General features: G+C 41.7%; 1 protein-coding gene across 1 annotated transcript in view; it reads right to left on the reverse strand.

Moving 5' to 3' along the window:
* The window catches only part of PLXNC1 (plexin C1), a gene marked incomplete at its 5' end in the record, with an annotated part of 215740 nt that overhangs the window by 15584 nt on the left and 176605 nt on the right, over window positions 1–23551 (reverse strand). The window contains 4 exons of the mRNA XM_027855804.1: window positions 3931–3962; window positions 7410–7464; window positions 18843–18946; window positions 22928–23105. Of these exons, the coding sequence (XP_027711605.1) occupies window positions 3931–3962; window positions 7410–7464; window positions 18843–18946; window positions 22928–23105 (369 nt within the window). The remainder of the gene's footprint in view (window positions 1–3930; window positions 3963–7409; window positions 7465–18842; window positions 18947–22927; window positions 23106–23551) is intronic.

Genomic DNA, 23551 nt, shown 5'->3' on the forward strand with positions numbered 1-23551 from the left:
GAGAGAGAGAGAGAGAGAGAGAGAGAGAGAGAGAGAGAGAGAGAGAGCAGGTGAACAAAATTAAGCAGCCCATCAAAAAAGTGTGACATTAAATGTAGGCTTCCATACTCAAAGTCTCCCTCCTCTTCAAAAAATGCAGTGGTAGTGGGAAGGGGAAAGGGTAGTGGGGTAGGGGGAAGGGCTTCCTTCTCATGTCTTTCCTTTGGGGCCAAGCTTAAAATTTCACAGCATTCATGTTGTTTTTTTCCATTTCACATTATTGTAGTTGCATGTCATTTTCCTGGTTTTGCTTGCTTTATCATTCATGTAAGTCTTTCCATGTTTCTCTGTTTCATCGTATTCATTGTTTCTCAAGGCACAGGAATAGACTATTATATTCGTAAGTTGTTTAGCCTTTCCCTAATTAATAGGCATCTACTGTGCTTCCAGCTCTTTCCTGTGACAAAAGGTGCTTTTACAAAAAAGGTATAATGATATTTGTGCTCCTTAGAAAAGAAATGGAAATCTGGGAATTGTCTGATAGGCATCTAAGGATTTAGGAGAAAGTAGATTTCACACAATTCAATAAAAAGGTGGGTGGGATCCCGTGAGCCAAAATTCTATAGGGAATATCATCCCAGGAAGTATAAGAAGCTCTCAAAAGTGAAATTTCAAAGACACAAGAAAGAAATCCCAAAGAGGAGGGAAAGGAAGGGTTATGTAAAGAGAATGATGTGGTTGCACAGGGAACTCGCCAAGTAAATGAGATCATAAACTTAAATCTTCTCAGAAAGGACAATTAGCAAAGGAAGAGTACAAATGCATAGCACCACCTTGTCAGAAGCATGCCCAAAGTGCTAATGAGTGTAGAGTCAGCTGGAGCTAGCAAGGAAAGCACAGGAAAAAAGATGGGGAATTTTTGTTATAGTGAGGAAAAAAGGCAGCTCAAAAAAAAAAAGACCAGACCACTGCTCAGGGTGGATGGATGGAAGGATTCTAACTGATGACTGAGAGCTGTTCAATCCTTATTTTGCTTCTGTTTTCTCTCCCAGGGAGAATGATCTTTGGATTAGAAAGAACAGAGGAAAAATGGCTAATAACCAAGATGAGAGAAAGTAAGCTGCCCTTGCTGAGTTCAAATCACTTAGCCTAGATGAACTACATCCTAGGGTACCGCAAATTGGCAGATGGGATTGCTGAGCCATTGTCAATGATCTATGAGACACCGTGGTGAGCTGGAGAGGGACGGCAGGATTACAGAAAGCAAATGTTCTCCTGATCCTCAGAAAAGGGAAGACAAAGCAGTCTGTAAGCTATAGGCCAGTGAGCCTTGATTTTTGGCAAGATTCTAGAATGTATTCAAAGGGGCTGTTGGTGAATATTTAGAGAAAGAAGCAGCCATCACAAGTAACACAACTAGCAAAAAAAGAAAGCACACCACATGGACCTTCTTTCCTTTTGTGATAGGGATACAAGACTGACTGATGATGACAATGCTGTAGATGTAATCTTTCTCAATTTTATTCCAAATCTGAGAGAGTTTCTCATGTTATTCTTGTGGGGAAAATGAAAAGATTTGGAAGAAATATTATCATTCAGTAGATTTGGAACAGATTGCATGGGGAAACCCACATTGAAGTCATTGATGATTTTATGCCATCTTGGAAGGAGGTCTCTGATGTAGTTCCTAAAGGCTCAGTGCTTGGCCCTATGTTGTTTTGTATTTTTACAAGTGACTTAGATAAAAGCACTGATAATATGCTTATCAAATCTGCAGATGACACAAACATAGAAGAATGACTAACATACAAGATGATGGAATCAAGATTTAAAAGTTCTTAACCGGATAGGAAAATGGACCTAATCTACAAAATAAAATTTAATAGAAATAAAAGTAAAAATTTACACTTAGGTTTAAAAAAATAAACCGCACAAATTTAAGATGGACGAGGTATGGCTAGATGGCATTTTAGCTTACAAAATGTCTGGGGGATTTAATAGGCTGCAAGATGAATGAGTGAGGAGAGCAATATGGCAGCCAGGAAAGCCTATGTGATCTTGGATTATATTAAGACAAGCACTGCATCTTGGAGGTGAAAGTCCCACTCTTGCCCTCCCAACACTAGACATTTTCTCTGGCTGTCTCCCTTGCCTGGAGCTCTGTCCCACCTCATGTCCACTTCTTAGCTTCCTTCAATCCCAGCCTTCTACAGGAAGCCTTTCCCAATCCCCCTTGATTCTAGTCCCTTCCCTCTACGTCTAATTTATCCTGTAGATAGCTTGTTTGTATATAGTGTTTGTATGTTGTTTCCCCCATTAGTCTGTGAGCTCTTAGAGAGTAGGGACTGTCTTTTGCCTTTCTTTGTATCCTCGGTGCTTTGCACAGTGCCTGACACACAAGAGGCATTGAATAAATGTTTATAGACTACATCTGGCACATTGTGCTTGGTTCTGGGTTCGGTACACTTCAGGAAGGTCACGGATAATTGGCAAAATGTCAGAAGAGGGCAAACAGGAATGGTGACGAGCCTTGATTTTAGGCCACAAGAAGATCCATTGAAGGACTTGAGTAAGTTAAGCTTGGATAAGACCCTTCAGTGAATTTTTTCCCTCCTTAATCTCCAATTCTTAGAATCTCTTAGCTTCCTTCCATATCTCCTCCCAAGTACCACCTCCAACAAAAGGCTTTATTTGAGCTCTTTGGCTGTTAGTACAGAAAATACTTTGTATAGAATTATTTAATCTGTTTTCAGGCCACATCCTCCAATTAGAATGTAAGCTTCTCAAGGACTGTTGTCTTTAGTCCTAGCTGACTTGAATTAAGAGGGACGTGATAGTTGTCCCCTGCCAGATAAGTCTTATTCTGTCTGGCTGGAGGGAGAATTAAGATCAGTGGATGGAAACTGCAGAAGGACAAGCTTTCCAACAGTTAGAGCTCTTCCAAAATGGAAGAGGCTGTGCAGTAGGGCAGCGAGTTCATGCTCCATGGAGGTCTTCAAACAAAGGCTGGCTGACCACTTGATGACCACAGGCCCGAGTTTGAATCTCAGCTCTGCCCCTTGGTACCTGTGTGACCTTAGACAAATCATTTGGGCCTCAGTTTCCTCATTTGGAATACAAGGAAGTAGGACTAGATGAACCCTAAGGTCTCTTCTTAGACCTCTATGGGCTTATTTCCCTATCTGCAAAATGACGAGGTAATGGGCAGTGTGCATGACCCACAGTTTAAGAAGTGCTGATGGGATAATGAGTGGAAAAAGTTTAAGAAGCCCTGGATTAGATGACCTCTAGGACGCTTCTAGTTTCTCTGATCTTCTAACTGAAGGCAAGAACAAGAAAAAATGCTTATTAAACACCTACTGTGTACAGAGAGCTGTCTAGACATGCTTTAGTGCCTATGACATTGAAAAGAACATGATTCCTGTCCTTATGGAGTTCACAAGCTAACAGACCTCTCAAGGACCATGTTTTAAAATTCTGTCTGGGTCAATGGATGAGAGATGTAGAGTCTGGCTTCCTTTGCATTTTATTTTATTTTATATTATACATTTTTATTCTATTTTTAAGTATTTTATTTTGTACATTTAAAAACATTACTCTGAGAAAGGGTACACAGGCTTCAACCAGATTATCAAAAGGGTCCAGGACATGAAAAAGGAGAACCTCTGATCTAGCCCAATCTGCTCATCTTATGGATGGGGAAACTGAGGCTCACGGGGGTAAAATGACTTATGGAAGGTCACATAGCTAGTTGCTTGGCAGAACAAGAAGTCAAGCCCAAGCCCCCATGACCATAAATCCAGCATTCTTTCTTATACCATACGGGACCCTTTTTACTTCTGTCAGCTACCAGCACATGGCAAGCCCTTCAGTGTATTTTTTTTTTAAATAAATGAACAATTGAAGGAGGTATGTGATTCAAGAGTGAGCACAGATGATTCATCAACTCACCAAATGACAATGATGTTCAGAGTATTCCACATCTGAAAGGCAATAAAGAAAGGAAGAAAACAAGTCATTAAAAAAGAAAGTCGCTGCCAATCGGCAAGTTCAGAAATGACCAACCATTACAAAGAGAAGGTGACCTGAACATTCCAGTGTCCAGGGTACATCCTAATGGACCATCAGATTCCATACTAACAGCCTTCCAAGGGCGCCAAACACTCTTACTTTTCAGGCACATAAAAGGTTATTTTTTCTTCTAAAAATGCAATAAACCTCTCATCTCCTTATATGGGCAGTCCTCTATAGAAGGCCTGTCTTTCCCTCTGGTTAACTCAGGTAAGTTAATGCAGGTTAATTCATAGTGAGCTTAGAAATAAATCAGTACTCCTTGTAATAGACTTAATAATAATAATAATAATAACTAACATTTATATTGCAGCTGCTTAGTCATTTACAGTCATGTCTGACTCTTCATGACCCCTTTTGGGGTTTTTTTGGCAAAGATACTGGAATGATTTGCCATTTCCTTCTCCAGCTCATTTTACAGATGAGGAAACGGAGGCAAATGGTTACGTGACTTGCCCAGAGGTCACCCAGCTAATACATGTCTGAGCCAGGATTTGAATTCAGGTTTTCCCGACTCCAGCCTGGCGCTCTATCCAGTACACCACCACCTAGCTGCCCCATTTTAAGAAGTTTAATGGAAATTCATTGTAGGAGGTTTTCTTAATTAGAAGCTAAATGTCTTTCCGAACTTTTCAGTCCTCAGAAGAGATGCTACCAAAGAATGACCCTCCCTTTCTCCTAATATTATGTGCCAGTGACTTCGCCATGGGACCATAGACTTGGAGCTGAAAGTGACCTTAGAGGTCATCCAGTACAGAGATGTCAAAAGCGGCCCACAAAACTCCCCAACATGGCCTGCACCAGGTTCAGATATTAACTGGAAAACATTTAACAAAATAAATAAAGATGTAACACAACATAGATAATGTTAATCTGTGGGTTTTTTAACTCAACATAAGGTCCACTGGGATCTATTTCTATCTGAGTTTGACACCCCCCATCTACTCCTTCCTCTTCATTTTAGAGACTGTCAGTGATTTGCCTGAGGTCATAAAAGGCCCTAAGCAGCAGATGTGAATCCAGCTCCTTTAATTCAAGAACCAGTGATCTTTCCATTATACCAACAGCTCCTTTCTTTCTACCTAAAGAATCCAATACACTGAGTCCCCAGGGAGCCTTGTTTTGGAGGTATGTTGATGAAATAAACAATTTTTTGCAATGATCAGATATATGGGGATGATTTTTTCCCCTTTCCAGGGTCTGCATTTTAAGGCTGTTTCTAGCAGAGAAGACAGAATCCCAAAAGTATATCCACAGGGCTTCAATAACTGAGGAGTATATTAATGAGAAAACCCAGCAAACAGCCTTTTTAGGGGACTGACAGGTCTTAGCTGGAATATACCAGCTCTAAGGAGAAGAAACTGGGGAGCCAATTGAGGGGCATTCCAGTGTGGCCGGCTGGAGAGCTGGCCTTGGATTTGGGAAGGCCTGGGTTCCTTGGACACTTACTAGCTGCATTACCCAGGCAAGTCACTTAATTTTCTCAAGCCTGCTTGTTCACCTCTAAAATGAAGGGATGGATTGGACCAGATGACCACTAAGGCCTCTTCCACCTCAGAATTGAGGATTCCACTCCAGCACGGCATGGTGGACAGCAAGCTGGCCGCAGAGCTAGGAAAACCTGGGTTTAAGACACTCTCATGACATATACTGGTTTGTTTCTCTGGACAAGTCAAGCATTCTCTTGGTGCTCTGGGCACTGGAGAGTTTCCTCATTGTATCAATGAAATTACAGGATGGGTCATTGTCATTGATGAGTCTATGACCTAAAGCAGAGATGGGGAACCTGCAGCCTTGAGGCCACATGTGGCCCTCTAGGTCCTCAAGTGTGGTCCTTTGACTCCAAACTTCACAGAACAATGATTGGATCCAAAGGGCCACACTTGAGGACCTAGAGGGCCACATGTGGCCTGGAGACCACAGGTTCCCCACCCATGACCTAGAGGATTCCAATGAAACTGAATCTTCTGGCCACATGGGGCCTTCCAGCCATGATGCCACCTCTGTCCTGAGTGGTGGAGCAGGGACGGAGAAAGCCCTGTCCATCTCTCCCTTAATAGTACCCTGTCGGGTGGGTGGGAGAGAGGGGCACATTCCACTTGCTGGGAATGTCATGAATGCCACTGTATCTTCACAAGTGGAAATCCCACAGCTGCCCAAGGAGATTATCTAGTTTATTCAGAAGTTATGGGGCCTCTGAGATTATCTATGTTCTTCCTGCTCTGGTCACTAGAATAACTTCCAGCATCCTCTCAAAAACAAAACAAACAACCCTTAAAAAAAAAAAAAACAAAACCCAACTAGGATTAGGTATGAGATTGAGGCTTGAGGATGACCCTGATGAAGAGGCAGTAGAGTAAAGCGGTTAGAGATGGCCTCTCAGTTGAATCCTGTCTGTCACGTACTGCCTGTGACCCTGGGCACTCTCTAGGTGCCCTGAGCAACACTCTAAGACGTAGACTGCAGACAAGATTCTGAGCTGCATTGGCGGAGGTGGTTTCCTTACTGGGAGTTCCCTATCCCAATGAAATCATGGATTTTTTCTTTTTTTAGAGAAAGTAAAAAGAGAGGAGGAGGAGAGCAGGGGAAGAAGGGAAAGGGGAGGAAGAGAAGAGAAAGGGAAGGGGAAAGAAGGGAGGAGGGAGCAGGTGGGAGGAGAAGAGAAAGGAAGGAAGGGAGGAGAAAGAGGAGAGAGGAGAGGAAATAAGGGGAGAAGGAGAAAGGAGGAAGATGAGGGGAGAAGAGGAAGAAGGGAAAGGGGAGGAGGGAGAAGAGGAGGAAGGAGAGGGGAGGAAAGGAGAAAGAAAAAAGGAAAGGGGAAAAGGGAGAGAGGAGAAGAAGGAAAGGAAGAGGAGGAAAAGGGGAGGAGGAAAGAAGAGAGAAGAGGAAAGGAGGTGAAAGGCATTTTCCTTGGCAGTGTCTTGAAGGAAGTGGACTTCGAATAAGGAGGGTTAGAGTTCAAATCCTGTTTCAGATATTTTATAGCTAAGCAAGTAACTTACCCTTTCTTTGCCTCAGTTTCCTGATTGGTAAAATGTGGATAATAATAGTACCTACCTTATCCCCCCACCCCCACCCCCACCCTACTACTACTGCTACTGCTGCTGCTTCTGCCATTACTACTACTACTGCAATCTTTTCATTTTAAATTGTGTTCCAATTTCAGTTTTTCTTCTGGCCTCATTTCCCAGATTTTCTTGGGGGCAGAAAGAAGCCCATGTAACTTGCCTAGAGTTTCACAGACTTGCACAGAAACAGCAGAACCCTTGCTTTGGGGACTGCCCATTTAGGACCTAGGAGAACAATTAACGCTTTTTGAAACCAGAAAGGAACCCAGCTCTGAATATTGCCTTTGTTACCTGATGTAAAGTTTGATAGCTTCTTGAAGACATTGATGGTAGATCCATTTGAAATCTGAAAGTAAAAAAATAAAAGATGGCTCAGTACACACACTGGAAGTAAGTCTGAGAATCCCAGAGCTAGCCGGGCCCTAAGAGGAAGCCAGGGGCAGAGGACTCTGGGTGGGCAGAGACTCTGGTTGTAGCTTGGCATTTGTGGGGCCTAACAAAACAAGCCAGATGCAGATTGAACGAATGGCTCAATTGAAATCAGCTTCCTCTTCTTCTGTGAGGTAAGGCTATCTCTAAATCATCCTAGACAGATAGTTATCTGCCTTGTTTAAAAAAACAAAACGTTATGGGAGAAAAAAACAAGTAAACTCCCTCTTCATTCTTAACATGGAGTCATCTACCTACATCTAAAGTGAGGCTTCTTAACTCGGGCTCCACAGATTTCCAGGGAGTCCATATACTTGGATGGGGAAAAGAAATTACATTTTCATTTCAATACAGTGGGCTTCCTTTGTAATTCTATGCATTTTATTGAGGCATTTAAAAACAGGCTTCTGAGAAGAGGTCCATAGTCTTTTCCAGACTCGAAAAGGGGACCACAACACAAACACACAAAAAGGTGAACAATTCCTAAGGAGACAACAGTGGTATAATGTCTGAGAATTAGGGGAAGCTGTGATGGCTGAAAATTGCATTTAAAGTTGCTAGACTTCTTTAATAGAAATTTCAGAAAGACTTGGGGTTTGTGGGCAGCATATATGAATGGAATAGAAAAGAAATATTCCATCTCTTGGCAAAACTCAATTACTTAGACTTTACTCTTAATTAAGTGCTACTAAAGTGTCAACAGGCTGGGTAATGGAAAAACAAGCCTTTGTTTGGGCAGAAATGAAATCTCCCCATCCTCTTGGAGCTACTTTCTGGCCCTTATGGCTGCTGGCTTACACACAGATGCTAGTTTCACCCTGAACCATATGGTAAGGAGTTGGCTCCTGAGCCTGGATCAAAATCTGGGCCCTCTGTGAGGCTTCCCCCACTCTCATTCCCCATCCCTCACCCCCTGCAGTATATAATCTTCATTTTAAATCTCATTACTTTGGTTAGCATAGTTGCAGCCTGGGTAACTTCTATTACTGTGTGAATTCTATGTATTCAGAATTCAAACCAGTCATTCCATGATGGACTCCATTTTGTTTCTGAAGTTCTTTGTCTTTTAATTTTATCCAGGAGCCAAGACACTCAACCAATGTGCTACCTGGGTCGACTTTGTATGTGGAGACTATAGAAGATAAAGGCAGGGATATTTGTGGACTCATAGTCACAAATCTGGGGCAGCTAGGTGGCACAGTGGATAGAGCACCGGGCCTGAAGTCAGGAAGACTCATTTTCCCAAGTTCAAATCTGGCACACTTACTAGCTGTGTGACCCCGGTAAGTCACTTAACCCTGTTTGCCTCAGCTTCCTCATTTGTCAAATGAGCTGGAGAAAGAAATGGCCAACCACTCCAGTATCTGTGCCAAGAAAACCCCAAATAGGGTCACAAAGAGTCAGACACAACTAAACAACAAAGCAATTGTTAGGTGGTTTTTCCTGACATCGAGCCTAATTGGCCTCTTTGTAACTTCTCCTCACCACTTTGGGTCTTGCCCTCCCCAACAGGAAAGCCCCCCCAGACACCTGAAGACACTTCTTATGTCCTCCCTGAGTATTCACTACTCTTGGCTAACTGTGGCCATCTTCATAAGACATGAACTCAAGGCCCGTCACCATCCTGGCTGCCCTCTTCTGGACACTCTAACTCACCCATAGTGTCCACAACTAGAAAGAATACTCCATGTGAGGTCCAAAAAGATCAGAGTACAGTGAGACTATACCCTCCCTATTCCTGGACACCATGCTCTAGCACCCTTAACCAAACTCATCATATCTCTTTCTTCCAAGCAATGTTATTTACCCATCTCATCAATACTCACTCCAATTAAAATGAAAATCAATCTCACTTGGTGAAGCTCTCCCCTCCTAGACCACCCAATGCCCCTACCAAACTTTACTTTAACAAAACTTCAAATCAAAATAAGCTTAAGAGAATATTTAAATAGTTCTACAAAATTCCTCCTCCTTTCTTCATGTAGAGTTGGATAAGCTCTGTTCCTCCGCCAATAAATAACTTATTTTTTTTTTTAAGAAGCGAGTGAATCATTGTGGGTAATTGTCAAAGAATGAATCCCCAGCAGACCCCGTTGAGTGTTGCGCCAATACTTCACTGCTGTCAGATTCTGTGTTTTGCCAAAAGCAAGCACCCTTACTCTATAATCACAAACACAACGGACAGGCCCCTCCGATAGGGATCTTTGCCAGAAGTTCAAGTGTCTTTTCAGAAGCTGGCAACAAAGCCAATGGTTGGCACTGATCTCAGGCTTTAAGATATTGTGCAGAAAGATGGGGCTGGCGTCCAAGAGATTTTACTCTGAAATTATCTCTCAAGAGCAAGTGTAAATGTAATTTATTAGTAGAGGGTATGGGTGTATGTGCATATGTTGTGTGTGTGTGTGTGTGTGTGTGTGTGTGTGTGTGCTGGTTGTTGTTTTAAAGACAAGACTAATCCTATCTTGTGAAGCATTGCACAGCTGCTCTGGGGCTGGTACATTTTTTTTCCCCATAAGACACTTTAACTCCATTGTGAAGACAAAAAAAAATTATTCCCATACAGATGTGTGTAGTGTTGTTTTTTAAACGTATTTCTGTTTTCTCCTTCATGCTGCTGCAAAGTTGAAAAAAGAAAAGCTTTTGGAAACATCTATAAAATCACAAGGATTAAACACGGCTCTATGTGATCCGTATGAAGAAGTCCAAGAAGCTTATCAATCGGAAAGCAGGTAGCTTCTGATGGGTCTCTGTGCTCAGGATGGAAACTAAATTAAATCTAAGAAAGGTTAATGTCACTGGCTGGATCTGTGGCAGTGACAAATTTCTCCAACCGAGGGCAAAACAGGTCCCCATGTTAACTTTAAATTAAATTCCTTCCAGCTTCTCATAACACTCAAGGGTTGGAACAAAAAAGAGATAATTATTTTTCTTTGACCAACTGGACAGTTTGGTATTGGAGGCAGGGGGAGGGAAGAGGAATAGTAAGGACCCTTGAAACCTTCCCATCAACAGAGTTATGAGTCATAAGCACCTAGAGAGAGAATTTCATAAATCAAGTGATACTTTTGAAATCTACTGAGATAGAGGGACCAGAGCATAGGAGAACAGAGAGTTAGCTTTGGGATCACCAAGACCTAGGTTAAGATCCGGCTTCTCCCACACACTGAATAGATCTGAACAAATCACCAAGGCTCCCAAATTCAATTGGGATCCCAATTCAAATTCCTACTTACTACCTCTGTGATAGTTGGCTAGTCACTAATCTCTTTAAGCCTCGGTTTCCCTCACATGTAAAAAGTGAAAGTCTTGGATTAGATGACTTCTAAGTTAGGCCTAACATGAAAATTCCACAAATATTAATTTTCTTGAAAAATATCCATTGTCATGGAAATATGTTTTGCATGACTACACATGTATAACCTACATCAAATTGTTTGCCTTTTCGATGAGGGAATGGGGAGGGAGGGAGAGAATTTAGAACTCAGTTTTAAAAACAAATGTTGAAAATTGTTTTTACATGTACTTGGGGGAAAATAAAATGCTAAATAAATAGAAAAATATCCATTGTTAATTTGCTCTAAGAATTGTATTGAAGTCATTCTGTTTGAGTTGTGAGGGCAGATTGAATATGCCATGTTCCTTCTTCTCCTCATCAAAAAATGAATGAAGAAAATTTAAAAACCTCTATAAAAATCCAAACATTCCAATCTTTGATTTGGCAAATGTGCTCAAATGGAATTATACAGAATTATTATTTTGCGTCACTAGGCTCTTTCCTCTGCCTGCCTTCTAGTCTTTCAGCCCCAGCCCAACTCTGTTTCCAAGAATGGAATCTATAGCAGAAGAAACTCCATTAAAATCTCTCTGCTCTGCTCCCAAGGCTTCAGGGCCACGACCTTGCTCGGTCCTTCAGTGACGGGAGCTCAAGGCTAGTTGGCACAGACCTGTCATGGCGGGCACATCACATCACATCATATAAACTTGACTGTTGACACTCAAGACAGAACGTCCAAAAGGATTTCCAAAACAAGTCAAAACACTGAAGATGCTTGCTCCACCCATCCCCTCCCCTTCATTCTTCTATTTCGGAAATGAGCTCTGGATTGACAGGACTTTGTTTTTATAGATTAAGAGCTCTGGACATACTTATACGTATTAGGTGTTGTCTTCCTTGATAGAATGTAACCTTACTGAGGGCAGCGATTGTTTCAGTTTTGTCTTTGTATATCCTCAGTGCGTTGCACAGTGCATGGCATATAGCTGGCACTTAATAAATTCTTCCTGATTGATTGATGGGACCTTACAGGGGATCTAATCCAATCCTCTCATTTTCCAACAGGAGAAACTGAGACCCAGAAAGGGAAAATGACTTTGTTCTGTGAAGTTTGGATTCAGTCAAAGGGCTGCACTTGAGGACCTAGAAGGCCACAGGTTCCCCACTCCTGAGCTAGCCCAAAGTGGAAAGGGCTGCTTGGAAGGGAGTGGGTTTGTAAGAGTATAGAAGGAGAGCTAGAAGGGGCCTTACTGGCCATCTAGTCTGAAGGAAAAACTCCAAGACCTGAACTCTATCCAATATTTCACACTTTTCCCTTCCTAGATAAACACGTGGAAGCTGAGTGACCACTTATTGGGGACGTCTCAGAGGCCACTCCTGCTCGGGTGTGACTTGGATTAGACCAGGGAATTCTTAACCTGGAGTCTGTTAATTTAGTGGTTTTTTAAAAAAATATTTTAATAACTTTTAATATAATCGGTTTCTTTTGCATTTCTGTATGTTTTAACTTATGTATTTAAAAAAAAATTATTCTGGGAATGGTTCCAGAGACTCCACCCAACTGCTGTTGAGGTGCATAATTCAAAAATCAGGTTAAGAACTCCTGGTTTCAGGGGTCTCTGGGGGCCCTTCCAACTCTGAGATTCCATGACCCTCTGAGGAATAGCTGTGAATAGTAATGACTTTTGCAAACCTAAAGCAAGGAAGATTTTTCAGTCATAGTCGAGGTGAATGATAGCTAGACTTTTCTCCACACCTCACAACTTTATAACCAAGGGATTGAGGGGGTTTTAGGTTGTAATTTTTATTTCCCGAAAAAATACCTCTCCCCATGCTCCCCGCGAAACATGAATACTGCTCGAGAAACGGGGTTAGCTGTTATTAGACGAAAGATGGAGAAAAAAGGATGGATTCCAGAGAAACTGTTGCATACTCAAGGGGAGTGTTTCTCCTGAGAAATCGATCATGCACCCATTGGGACGCTCAGGCATCCGTCTGCTTCATAGGAACAACCCACATGAGGCAAAAGTCAGCGACAGAAGCAGTTCGGGGAGGATTTAATTATAGTGAGGAGAAATACTGCTCCCTTAATGTGTTTGCAAGGCGGTTTGTAAGCTTAACCCCTTGGTTGCTGCAAACCTTGCAACATGCTGCTAGGACAGAAACAGAATATAGAGGGTTTGTCCCCTCTGCTGGGACCAGACTGAAAGCAATCATGACCACTGTTAAGGACGATGGGCAAGATGGCTATCTAGCTGGTCGATGGGTCTCAAATACATTGGGAGCCCCAGCAGCTGAATCTAGTCTCTACACCACCAGAACCACCCTCTTCCACGCTTGAGGGTACCATGTTGTTGTTCATCATTTCCAACTCTTTGTGACCCCATTTGGGGTTTTCTTGGCAGAGATACTGGAGTGGTTTGTCATTTCCTTCTCCAGCTCATTTTACAGATGAGGAAACTGAGGCAAACAGTCAAGTGACTTGCCCAAGATCACACAGCTAGCATCTGAAACAAGATTCAGACCCAGATCTTTCTCACTCCAACTCCAATGTTCATTCTACTAGGCCAAGCTCAGAGCATTAACAATAACAACAGCAACAATAGCTAATGTTTTATAGAACTTTAAGTTTGGGTCCTGGCAACCGCCTGGAAGCAGGCATTATTATTATCCTAATTTTTTGTTGTTTTTTAATTGTTTTAGTTGTGATTGACTCTTTGTGACCTCCTTTGGCATTTTCTTGACAGAGATACTGGAGTGGTTTGCCATTTTCTTCTCCAGCTTATTTGACAGATGAGGAAACTGAGGCAAACAGAGTTAAGTGACTTGCCCAGGGTCACAAGTGTCTGAGGCCAGGTTTGAACTCAGGAAGATAAGTCTTCCTGACTCTATGCTGGGCATTCTGCGCACCATGGCATCACCTAGCTGCCCTGAGGCATTTGTGTTTTCCAAATGTCCTACTTCCTAACATTCTGTCCAAATGCCCTAAGAGGCCATTGAACTGCCCAGAAATGTCCACTGACTTGCTCAAGGCCGGATGGGTTGTAAGGGGCAGGATTTGAATCCAGACCCTCTGACTCCAAAGCTAACACTCTTTCCACTGTCCCATGATGTCTCAGATGAATAATGTCAATAATTCAATTCAAGATGGTATAGAATAAGAAAGGAAACATGGATTTATTAAGTGCCTAGAGGAGGCAGCTATGTAGTTCAGTGGATAGATGCTGGGCCTGGAGTCAGGAAGACCTGAGTTCAGACTAAGCTTCAGACACTTACTAGCAGTGTGATCCTGGGCAAGCCACTTAACCCTGTCTGCCTCAGTTTCCTCATCTGTAAAATGATCTGGAGAAGGAAATGGTAAATCGCTCTAGTATCTCTGCCAAGAAAACCCCAAATGGGGTGACGAAGAGTCAGACACAACTGAAAAAACTAACAACAAGTGCCTACTATGTGCTAAGCACTGTACAATAACATCACAAGTCTGGGCCAAAACAAAGAAAAATCACCCCCAAACAAAAGCAACAAATAGAAGTAAAAAATGTCTTTTGAAGGCTAAATGTGATCAATTAAAATGAAGGAGAAAGATTTCTCGATAATATGAGCAAGCCAAAAGTGGCTGCTTAGAAGGCAATGGGTTCACAGAACCATAGGTATGGACCTAGAAGAGACCTTTATTCATCATCTATTCCAGGGGTGGGGGACCTGCGGCCTTGAGGCTATATGTGGCCTCGAGGCCGCAGGTCCCCCACCGCTGAATTCCAAAGGAGGAAACTGAGGCTCAGAAAACTCAAGTGATTGGCCCACGAAATGAGGCAGGATTACATCAGCACCCATGGGGCACTGTTGAAAGCTTTCTAACTTGAAAATTCAAGGCCATCAGTTCTCGGCACCTCCTCACCTTCATCCGATGTACTATCATACCTACATTCTGCACCCCGAGCCACAGACGGGGTGTTGGGATTCTCCTCCAGTCACTGATCATCCATATTTCATGCCCTGTAGATATTTTTATGGAAATGCTTACAGTCAGATTACCTGAAATACTGACATTTCCAAGACATTTCAATGGTTTATGGGGACAGAGGGGCAGCATATTTGCCAACAGAATTGTCTCTAAAAGTGCAGGTTCTGTGGCTGCCAACCTCAAGTCAATGAGAGCAATTTATCAGGCTACCACTGTTTAATTATAAAAATATACATCCCTTAAGAATAAATATCCCATTCCTTTTGCTCAATAAACAACCTTCCAGTTAGTAATCTAGCCTCCTGAGTGGGATGCTTATCAGGAAATAGTACCTTTTTAAAATGATATGGTCATATCACCTCCCATATCCCCCATTATAAATGCATAAATTTGCATTCTCATAAATCAAGCTCTTCTATGAGTTAGGCTTGGGAGGTACCAACCAGTTCTGGAGGGACAGATAAAATCTAACTTCTGAATCCTGAGTAACTTGGTTCACGCCATTTCCCCGTGCTCCAACACTCACCAACCAATCAATGAATCAATAAACATGTATTAAACACTCACTATTTGCCAGGCACTTTACTAAGTACTAGGGATAGAAAGAAGGAACAACAAGAAAGCCCTGCTCTCCAAGAGAAAATAGGTCCATAAATGGGTACGTACAAGACACATACAAAGTAGATGGAAAGGATCCCTAGAGGGGAAGGCACTAGAACCTGAGAAAAGCCTCCAGTAGAAGGCAGCTGCATCTTGGAGGGAGGGGAAGGGAGGGGAGGAAAGAGAGCATTCCAGGCATTACCAGCTAGTTATTTGTTTACTGGCAAGATATTGAGCCTCAGTGACTCTGTTTCTCCAGCTGTAATGTGGGGTTGTGAAACTCATATATGACTCTACATGTCTTATGTAAATTCTATATATCCCCAGCACCTAGTGTACTACTTTACATACATTAGGTATTTAATAAATGTATGCTGGATAACTGAATAACTACAGGTATGGAACAGATACCAGATTAGTGCTTGCACTCCCAAGCTACCACACTACCCCATGAGAACCAACCTGAGGGGCTAAGCAGCTTTCCTCCAACATCAACAGTAATATTAGCATCTCAGTGGATTGATCAATCATTTATTAAGCATACACTATATGCCAAGCACTATGCCAGGAGTTGGAAATACAAAATGAAACAATCCCTGCCCTCAAAGAGCTTACATTTTATCATATGTAAAGTACATTATAAATGTTAAAGCACTATATAAATAGCAGTAGTAGTAATAGTGGTAGTAGTATCAAATAGAATTTTTTTCCCAAATAATCTAGCATTGCTCAAAGTATCTTAAATATATAATAAGTACTGTTTTATTATACTAGTAGATATGGAAAGAGACTGTAAGAAGTTGCTAAATACCTTTCTCTATGGAATTTTAAAGAAATAGTATAGGTTTCCAGAGGGCCAATGCTGAAACATGCTACCTGTGTTCTCTGCCTCCCTCAACTCCTGGACGAGGTGATAGGCCAATATGCAAAATGGACATTTGCATTTTTGGACATGACCGACATGGGAATTTGTTTTGCTTGACATGCCTATTTGTTATAAAGTTTTTGTTTTTCTTTTCTTTTCTTTTTTTCCAGTGGGTATTAGGTGGGGGAGAGAGAAAATAAAATACTTGTTGACTGGGGAACAAAACAAATAAAATAAAATTTGAAATGAAGAAATAGCGCGGCCTGTTTGCAATAGCTTTGGTCTGGTCCAGCATGGAGGGCTGGCCACTCGGTGACCTCTGAGGCTTCCTTCGAACTCCGGGTTTCTCTAGCGTGGGTTTTAAAACCTCAGGAGAACTCTTTAGCCCTCGAGTTCCTGTCTTGTCATTTATTACTACTACGCGGCAATACTCTGGTATAAAGCCAATAAATCATTTGGATGGGAAGTAGCTGGAGGCAGGATTAATTTCATTATCATCCTTAAGCAGATAGGTGTCTAGCATGGCTGCTGTCTCAGTGAAGACTGATTCTCTATCTGTCCTGACGAGTCTTACCCTTGCCTCACTGACAGCTCTAACGGTTCTTCACTTCCCCTGCTCCACTTAATTGTTCTGTCTTTCTCAATGAACGAAAATGAGTGGAATCGGCCTCTTTCCTACAGTGCCCGTGCCCATTAGGACATCGTTACCATGCCAGGCGGAGAAACTCACTGATGCTGGCATCACTCTCATTGTCACAGCTGCACAGGTCAAACAAATCAATCAAAAACAAAGAAGCGAGGCATTTCTCAGCGGGCCAGGCCTCTCGACTTCTGGACACGCCAGCTTGCTGCCTGGGCCCAAGGGACAAAAGCAGACCCTTAAGGAAACCGAACAACAAATCTTCACCCTGGATATTGTGTGACCCTTGCCAAGGGCTCAAATCCTTCACTCCCTCTGTCCCCTCTCCCTGACATCTGAAGGAAATACCACCTACAGTAACATTTGACTTAGAATCTATGACCTAGGAGAAGGCAGCTGAACACGGCAACTAATTTCTTAGCCAGGTAAGCCAGTCTGTGAAGCAATTATAATCCGCTGACAAAATGGTACCTGTCAGAAAGCAACTCAATATCCAGAGAAGCTGGAATATATATGAATACATATTTTATTTCCATAAAAATCCATTAAAAGAATAATCTAATGATGTAATCTATAAAAATAACTTTTATAAGCCCATATGACCTAATGCTTAATTCTCCCACATGTGAATTAAAGAGGCAGGAAAGCACAGAGGAAATAGTGTGGCTCTGGGGAGTCAGGAGAACCTGGGTTCTAGTCTGCTTCTGCCACTAATAAGTAGTACTGCCACACGCAAGGCCATTCTCCTCTCTCTAGGCCTCAGTTCCTTTATCTGTAAAAATGAGGGGGTTGGACTTTAAAGCCAATTCCCCCCCCGCCCCAGCACTAACATTCTATATTTCTATGATAGTTATCTGAGATGTTGTTTCTTCCATCCCTGTTAGAATGTAAGTTCTTTGCTTGTGAATTGCTCTAACCATTCTAGAGCGGAATTGGCAACTATTGCCCCAAAGTGACTAAACTAGGTTCCCCCTCCACTTTGCCCCCAAAGAGATCCAACATGGAAGGAAAGGTCCCATATGTACAAAAATATTTATGGTGGCCCTTTCTGTGGTAGCAAAGAACTGGAAACAAAGTGAATGCCCCATCAATTGAAGAATGATTTCACAAATTATGGCATATGAATACAATGGAACATTATGGTGCTGCAAGAAAAGATGGAAGGGATCTGGGAAGATGTGTATGAACCGATACAAAGTGAAGTGAAGAGAACCAAGAGAATGATTTATAATAAGAACATTGTAAAGAAAAACAACCGTGAAGGACTTTAGAGTTCTGATCAAAGCAATGGTCAACTATGACTCCAAGAGTAACGATGAAGTAAGCTACTTGGCTCTTGATGAAGAGGTGATAGACTAGAGGTACAGAATGAGACATCCATTTTCCAAAAAAACGGTACCCCTGGTCAATGGGTGGGTGAGTTTTGTTTGACTAATTTGTTACAAGGAAGGTCTTTTTTTTTTTACATATGCAGGGAATGGGAAAGTGATGGGGAGTGAGAGCGATATAAGGAAACAGAAAGAACATTGATACAACAAAAAAATCCAGAAAAGAGGAAAAAGAAGTTCAGGAGTCATATAGGGAAGTGTTGGAACTACCAATTGAATATTAATGTATTTTTTAAAATGAGCTGTATGTAATAGAAATTCATGGTTTTTTCTCTCCTTCTTTGTATGAGAAAATATTCATGTTTGTTGATATCTGTGAGGTTTGTAATAATAAAAATAATTAAAACAAAAAGAATATAAGCTCCTTAAGGAAAGGGATCATTTTAGTTTTGTCTTTGTATCCCCCAGAGCTGTGCCTCAGTTTCTCCATCTGTAACATGAGAAACATAACACTTGCACAGGCAACTCCCCAGTTTGTAGAGAGGATCACAGGGAACTATGAATGGAGAATGCCTCTGATGGCCAGATGCCACTGGAGTAAATGGAAGCCAGCATTGTTCTTACCTCATAATGGCCAATGGTGTTTAGCTTGGTTATTCCATCCTCCAGAATGACAGAAGAGCTATCTATGTCTAAGAGTTCTTTCTGCCGGGTACCCAGCTGAAGCTCTGAAAGATACAAAAATCATTTTTTTCCCCTTCTTTCAAGATTCCAAATGAGAAGAACCACTCATGTGAAATGCTACCCAAGAGTTTTATGTATGATCAAATAAAAACTGAAGCAAAAACATGAAAAACATCCATTTGAAGACAGGAGGGTTAACTGGGCTGGCACAACTCTCTCTTTGGAGATGACATTTACCATAGTCTTTGTACTGGGGGTATGGCTCTTCTGAGAAGGTATTACAGGCCCTGGGGCTCTTTGACGGAGATGAAGACCTCAGGAATGTCCCTATGGACCTTCCTATGCCTTAAACACAAACCTTGAGACTACTGGGGGGTGGGGGGGAAACACAAAAAATGTGGTGCTACAGTTTCTGAAACTGAGCTGGGGTGTGATTTATAGAGAACTGCACTGGATTCATTTCCATTTTTTTTTTCAGGGGAGGCTCGGTCAGAGTTTAGAACATTAAAAGGTTTGTGAAATTTGTCCACACTGACTAGTGGTGACCCTCCTCATCCTGGTCACACTTCTACTGTGATACAGTGCAAAGAAAGCTGGACATAGAGTAGCAGTTCTTAACTTAAGGTCCGAGGACCCCTTAGGGTCCATGAATTTAACTGGGATGGGTAAAATGCCTTTTATGTTCACTATAGTTGGTTTCCTTTGTAACTGGATATCTTTTGTTTTATGCATTAAAAGACATCATTCTGAGAAAGGCTTCACTAGACAGACAGCCCAATGGATCTATGACAGAACGTCTGATTTAGAAGCAGTTGACCTTGAGTCCAAACCCCAGGTTCTTCTCCTGGGACCGTGTCTTAGTTTCCTCGTCTGTAAAATGAGGGATGTGAACTGGTAGGCTTCTGAAATCTCTCCCATCTCTATATCTGTGTATCTATGACCCCCATGTTAGGAGAACAAAAATATCTGCATATGGCCAGCAAACCATTACCTCTGGAAAGGACCATTGACTGACTGCCCAGACATGAACATGCCCACCCAGTGATTCCCCAGTCCCAAACCCCCTTCCCCTAAATGTGCGATTGCATGCTCTGAGAGCGTGAGCTTAGATAACCTAACAGTTATTCACCATTTCGTGTACAATCCTCTCCTGTTCTACAATGCACCTGGAAATGCTTCTTTTTTGTGGAAATATGTTTAACATGATTGTACATGTATGACCTGTATCAAATTGCTTGCTGTCTTAGTGGGGAGGGAGGGAGAAAAATTTGGAACTCAAAATTTTACAGAAATGGATGTTGAAAACCATCTTTACATGTGATTGTAAAAAAAATACTATTAAGGAAAAAAAGGAAATGCTCATTTTAGTTGGATGTTTAAGTTCAGAAAAGCAAATTAAGCAAAAGAATGTAACTTCCCTGAGGCCAGGGACAATCTTTCTTTTTTATCTTATTTTTATGCCTGGCACTTCGCTCATCACCTAGCACACAGTAAGGGCTTAAAAAGTGCTTTTACATTCATTCATTAAAGAAGGGGTAAAGATAACAGTATTGACCCATCCTCTAGAGGACAAGTGCTGTGAGTTTGTTGTTCAGTCGTTTTTTCAATCGTGTCCGACTCTGTGTGACCCCTTTTGGAGTTTTCTTGGTAAAGATACTGGAGTGGTTTGCTGTTTCCTTCTCCAGCTCATTTTACAGATAAGAAAACTGAGGCAGAGTTCAGTGACTTGCCCAGGGTCACACAGCTAGGAAGTGTCTGAGGCAGGATTTGAACTCAGGAAGATGAATCTTCCTGACTCCAGGCTGAGTGCTCTGTGCACTATGGCACCACCCCAGACAATATGCAAGTCTGTTCACTTAGGATTGCATCCGGTCCATCCACAACGTCCCCCATGGTTCCCAGTGGGACCACTGTAAGCTGACTGAATAACAAAGATTTGGAATGCATGGTGGGGCACCGATACATTTTTTCCCCCTTTTTTGCAATGCTAAGTAGACAGTGAGAAACAGCTGGGAGGTAGTAGATAGGGAGTGGGTCTTTCAGTCAGGAAGATCTGGGTTCAAGTCCTGCTTCTGACACATACTGGCTTTAGGCAAGTCACCACCTGTAGTGTCCCAGGCAGTTCTCTTAAACAAGAATGTTGCAGAGGAAGTGCCAGTATACGTAGATGGAGGGGGTTCCTTACTGGCATCTGCCAATAATAATGACATCATAGGTCCAGTCCAAAAAAAAAAATAAAATAAAAAATAAAGTAGACTCTCTTAGGCTTAAATATTTGAGAGAGAGTATAGCACTCAAATCAGAAGAACTGGGTTCCAGTCTTGGTTCTGTTACTTATACCTACATGTGTGTTCACTTGTCTGAGTTTCAGTTTCTTCTATGGTCTGAGTTTTCTCACCTATGAAATGAGAGCATTGGACCAGACGACATCTAAAACCCCCTCCAAGTCTAAAACATTAGGGATGTATGATGGAAAAGAGAACCAAAGTATAGTGCATTTCCTTTAGGCTTGATGCCTGATTTTCCTTCCGTTCTTTTTCTTTGGAACAAGTCTTATGATTTCATTGGTTAGAGGGAACTCCAGTTGGTTAATTCCCTCTCCCAGTGCAGACTGGTACATTTTCTGCATCTCAGAGTTATAGAGTTGCCCCAGGCAGTTAAAACAGAGGATTAAAGTATCAGAGATACTTTATCTGATACTAAAGTATCAGAGATACTGGAACCCTGTGGGACCACTGGGATCCAACCCCATCATTTGAAAGATAATAATTTGAGGTACAGAGAAATTAAATGAATTGTCCAGAATCATGTAGCCAGTATGTGTCAGAGACAGGACTTAAACCCAGGTATACCTGACTGTGAGAATGTGAGTTTTGTGGGTTATCTTCCCCTATTAGATTGCAAGCTCCTTGAGGGCAGGGACTGTCTTTGTTTTTATTTATATTTTTATCTCACATATCTGGCATATGGTAGGCACTAAAATGCCTGATTCATTGGTTCACTGGTATAACATGCTGTGTGTGTATGTGTGTACATATATATGTATGTATGTATGCATGCATGTATGTTTGTATGTATTGTGTAGCCTCTCTTATTGTCAGATTTTTTCTGTCTACCCGGTTTCCTTTTCAGCTGGTTCCCACAAGTGAATGTTATTCTTTATGGATTTGCTCAAGCTATCTATGCTACCCAGTGGCCCCCATGACTAGGTTTGTGACTAATCTTGTCATCTATGATGCAACTGGGGACACTGCTAGGTTTTGTTTTTTAAATATTATCTGCTTAGCAAAGCATTATAGCTGTAATGGAACAGGAGATGAAACTTGCTACCCATTTGAGGCTGTGATTTCTTAGCCTTCCTTCCTCTCTACCCCATTATCTATTATCTCCTTGAAAATCCTCTGGCAGTCTCTGGGGGATTACTACCCAGAGATGAACTTAAAAATGTTTATGAACATTTGAGGGAAGCAGGTCCCGGTTACTTTGCTCACGCATATGTTCTTGATTTCAGTGTATCAATAAGAGCCCAAAAATGAATTCACAGCAGATGCTACTTTATGTAGGAGGAAGGCAGAGAAGATACTTAATGCTGTGTGTGATTAACGAAAAAAAAAAAAAAAAGGGAAAACAGAACCAAGAATACCCTTCCCTAACACACTGGTGCTAACTGGGTAGAGCTGAGACACCCGCTAATAATGGCTCAGCCCCCAATGTCACAACAGACCCATCAAAAACACACATATGAAATACCCACAAAGTGCACTGGACTCTTACCATTTATATTTTTCAATGCAAAACAAAGCAATATGTCAGTACCTAGAAGATACTTAAGAACCTGATGTTATAGAGAATATTTAATTTTTTAAAAAAAAATTCTCCTCTTCATCCCACATGCCTCCAAAAGGAATCATTAACTTATTCTTGCCTTCAACCAACCCTTTTCTACAACAATACATGTCTAGAGAAGGAAGGGAAAATCGGAGAGGAAGGGGATAAGACTGTTCTGTTCCCCACCACTGTCTTACCCAGGCCAATTTCATTGATCTGGAGCCCATAGAGAGAGCCGTTCTTGCTTAAAAATGCTTGGAAGATCTTCTCCTTGGCTTGTCCTATAGTATCACAGTCTAGGACGTTGACAGCAATACTCCGACAGACATCCGCGCTCTCGTTCTCTGGGATTTTTTCAAACACAGCATTGAGTGCCTGAAAGGATGCAAACATCGTATTTCAAAGCCTATTGGATAATTGAATTCATAAGTGAAACAAACCTTTGTAATTCCCAGCAATACCTTTGACAGCCTATTAGCAAACATTATATCACACTGCATTACCATTAATCTTTCTCCCCATAATTTGTTCTTTTCAGGGATAAAGGTAAGAAAACAAACCCCCCCCCCAAAAAAGTGGAATCTTTGCAGATCAGGCCTATTCAAAAGGAAAATATGTTCACATAAATATTTTAAAATTATCTTATGTCAAACTCAAAAAAAAGGGCTGTGAGGGAAAATTTCACATTAATTTGGGAAAGCTAGCAACTACTTTTTGCCCTCCTACAACCCCCTTTTCTTTTTTTAAAAAAATTAATTTATTTTTAGTCTTCAACATTCACCTCCACAAGCTTTTGAGTTCCCAATTTTCTCTCCCTCCTT

This window comes from Vombatus ursinus, unplaced genomic scaffold, assembly GCF_900497805.2.
Source record: "Vombatus ursinus unplaced genomic scaffold, bare-nosed wombat genome assembly UNPS02011334.1, whole genome shotgun sequence".
In the NCBI taxonomy this organism is placed as follows: domain Eukaryota; kingdom Metazoa; phylum Chordata; class Mammalia; order Diprotodontia; family Vombatidae; genus Vombatus; species Vombatus ursinus.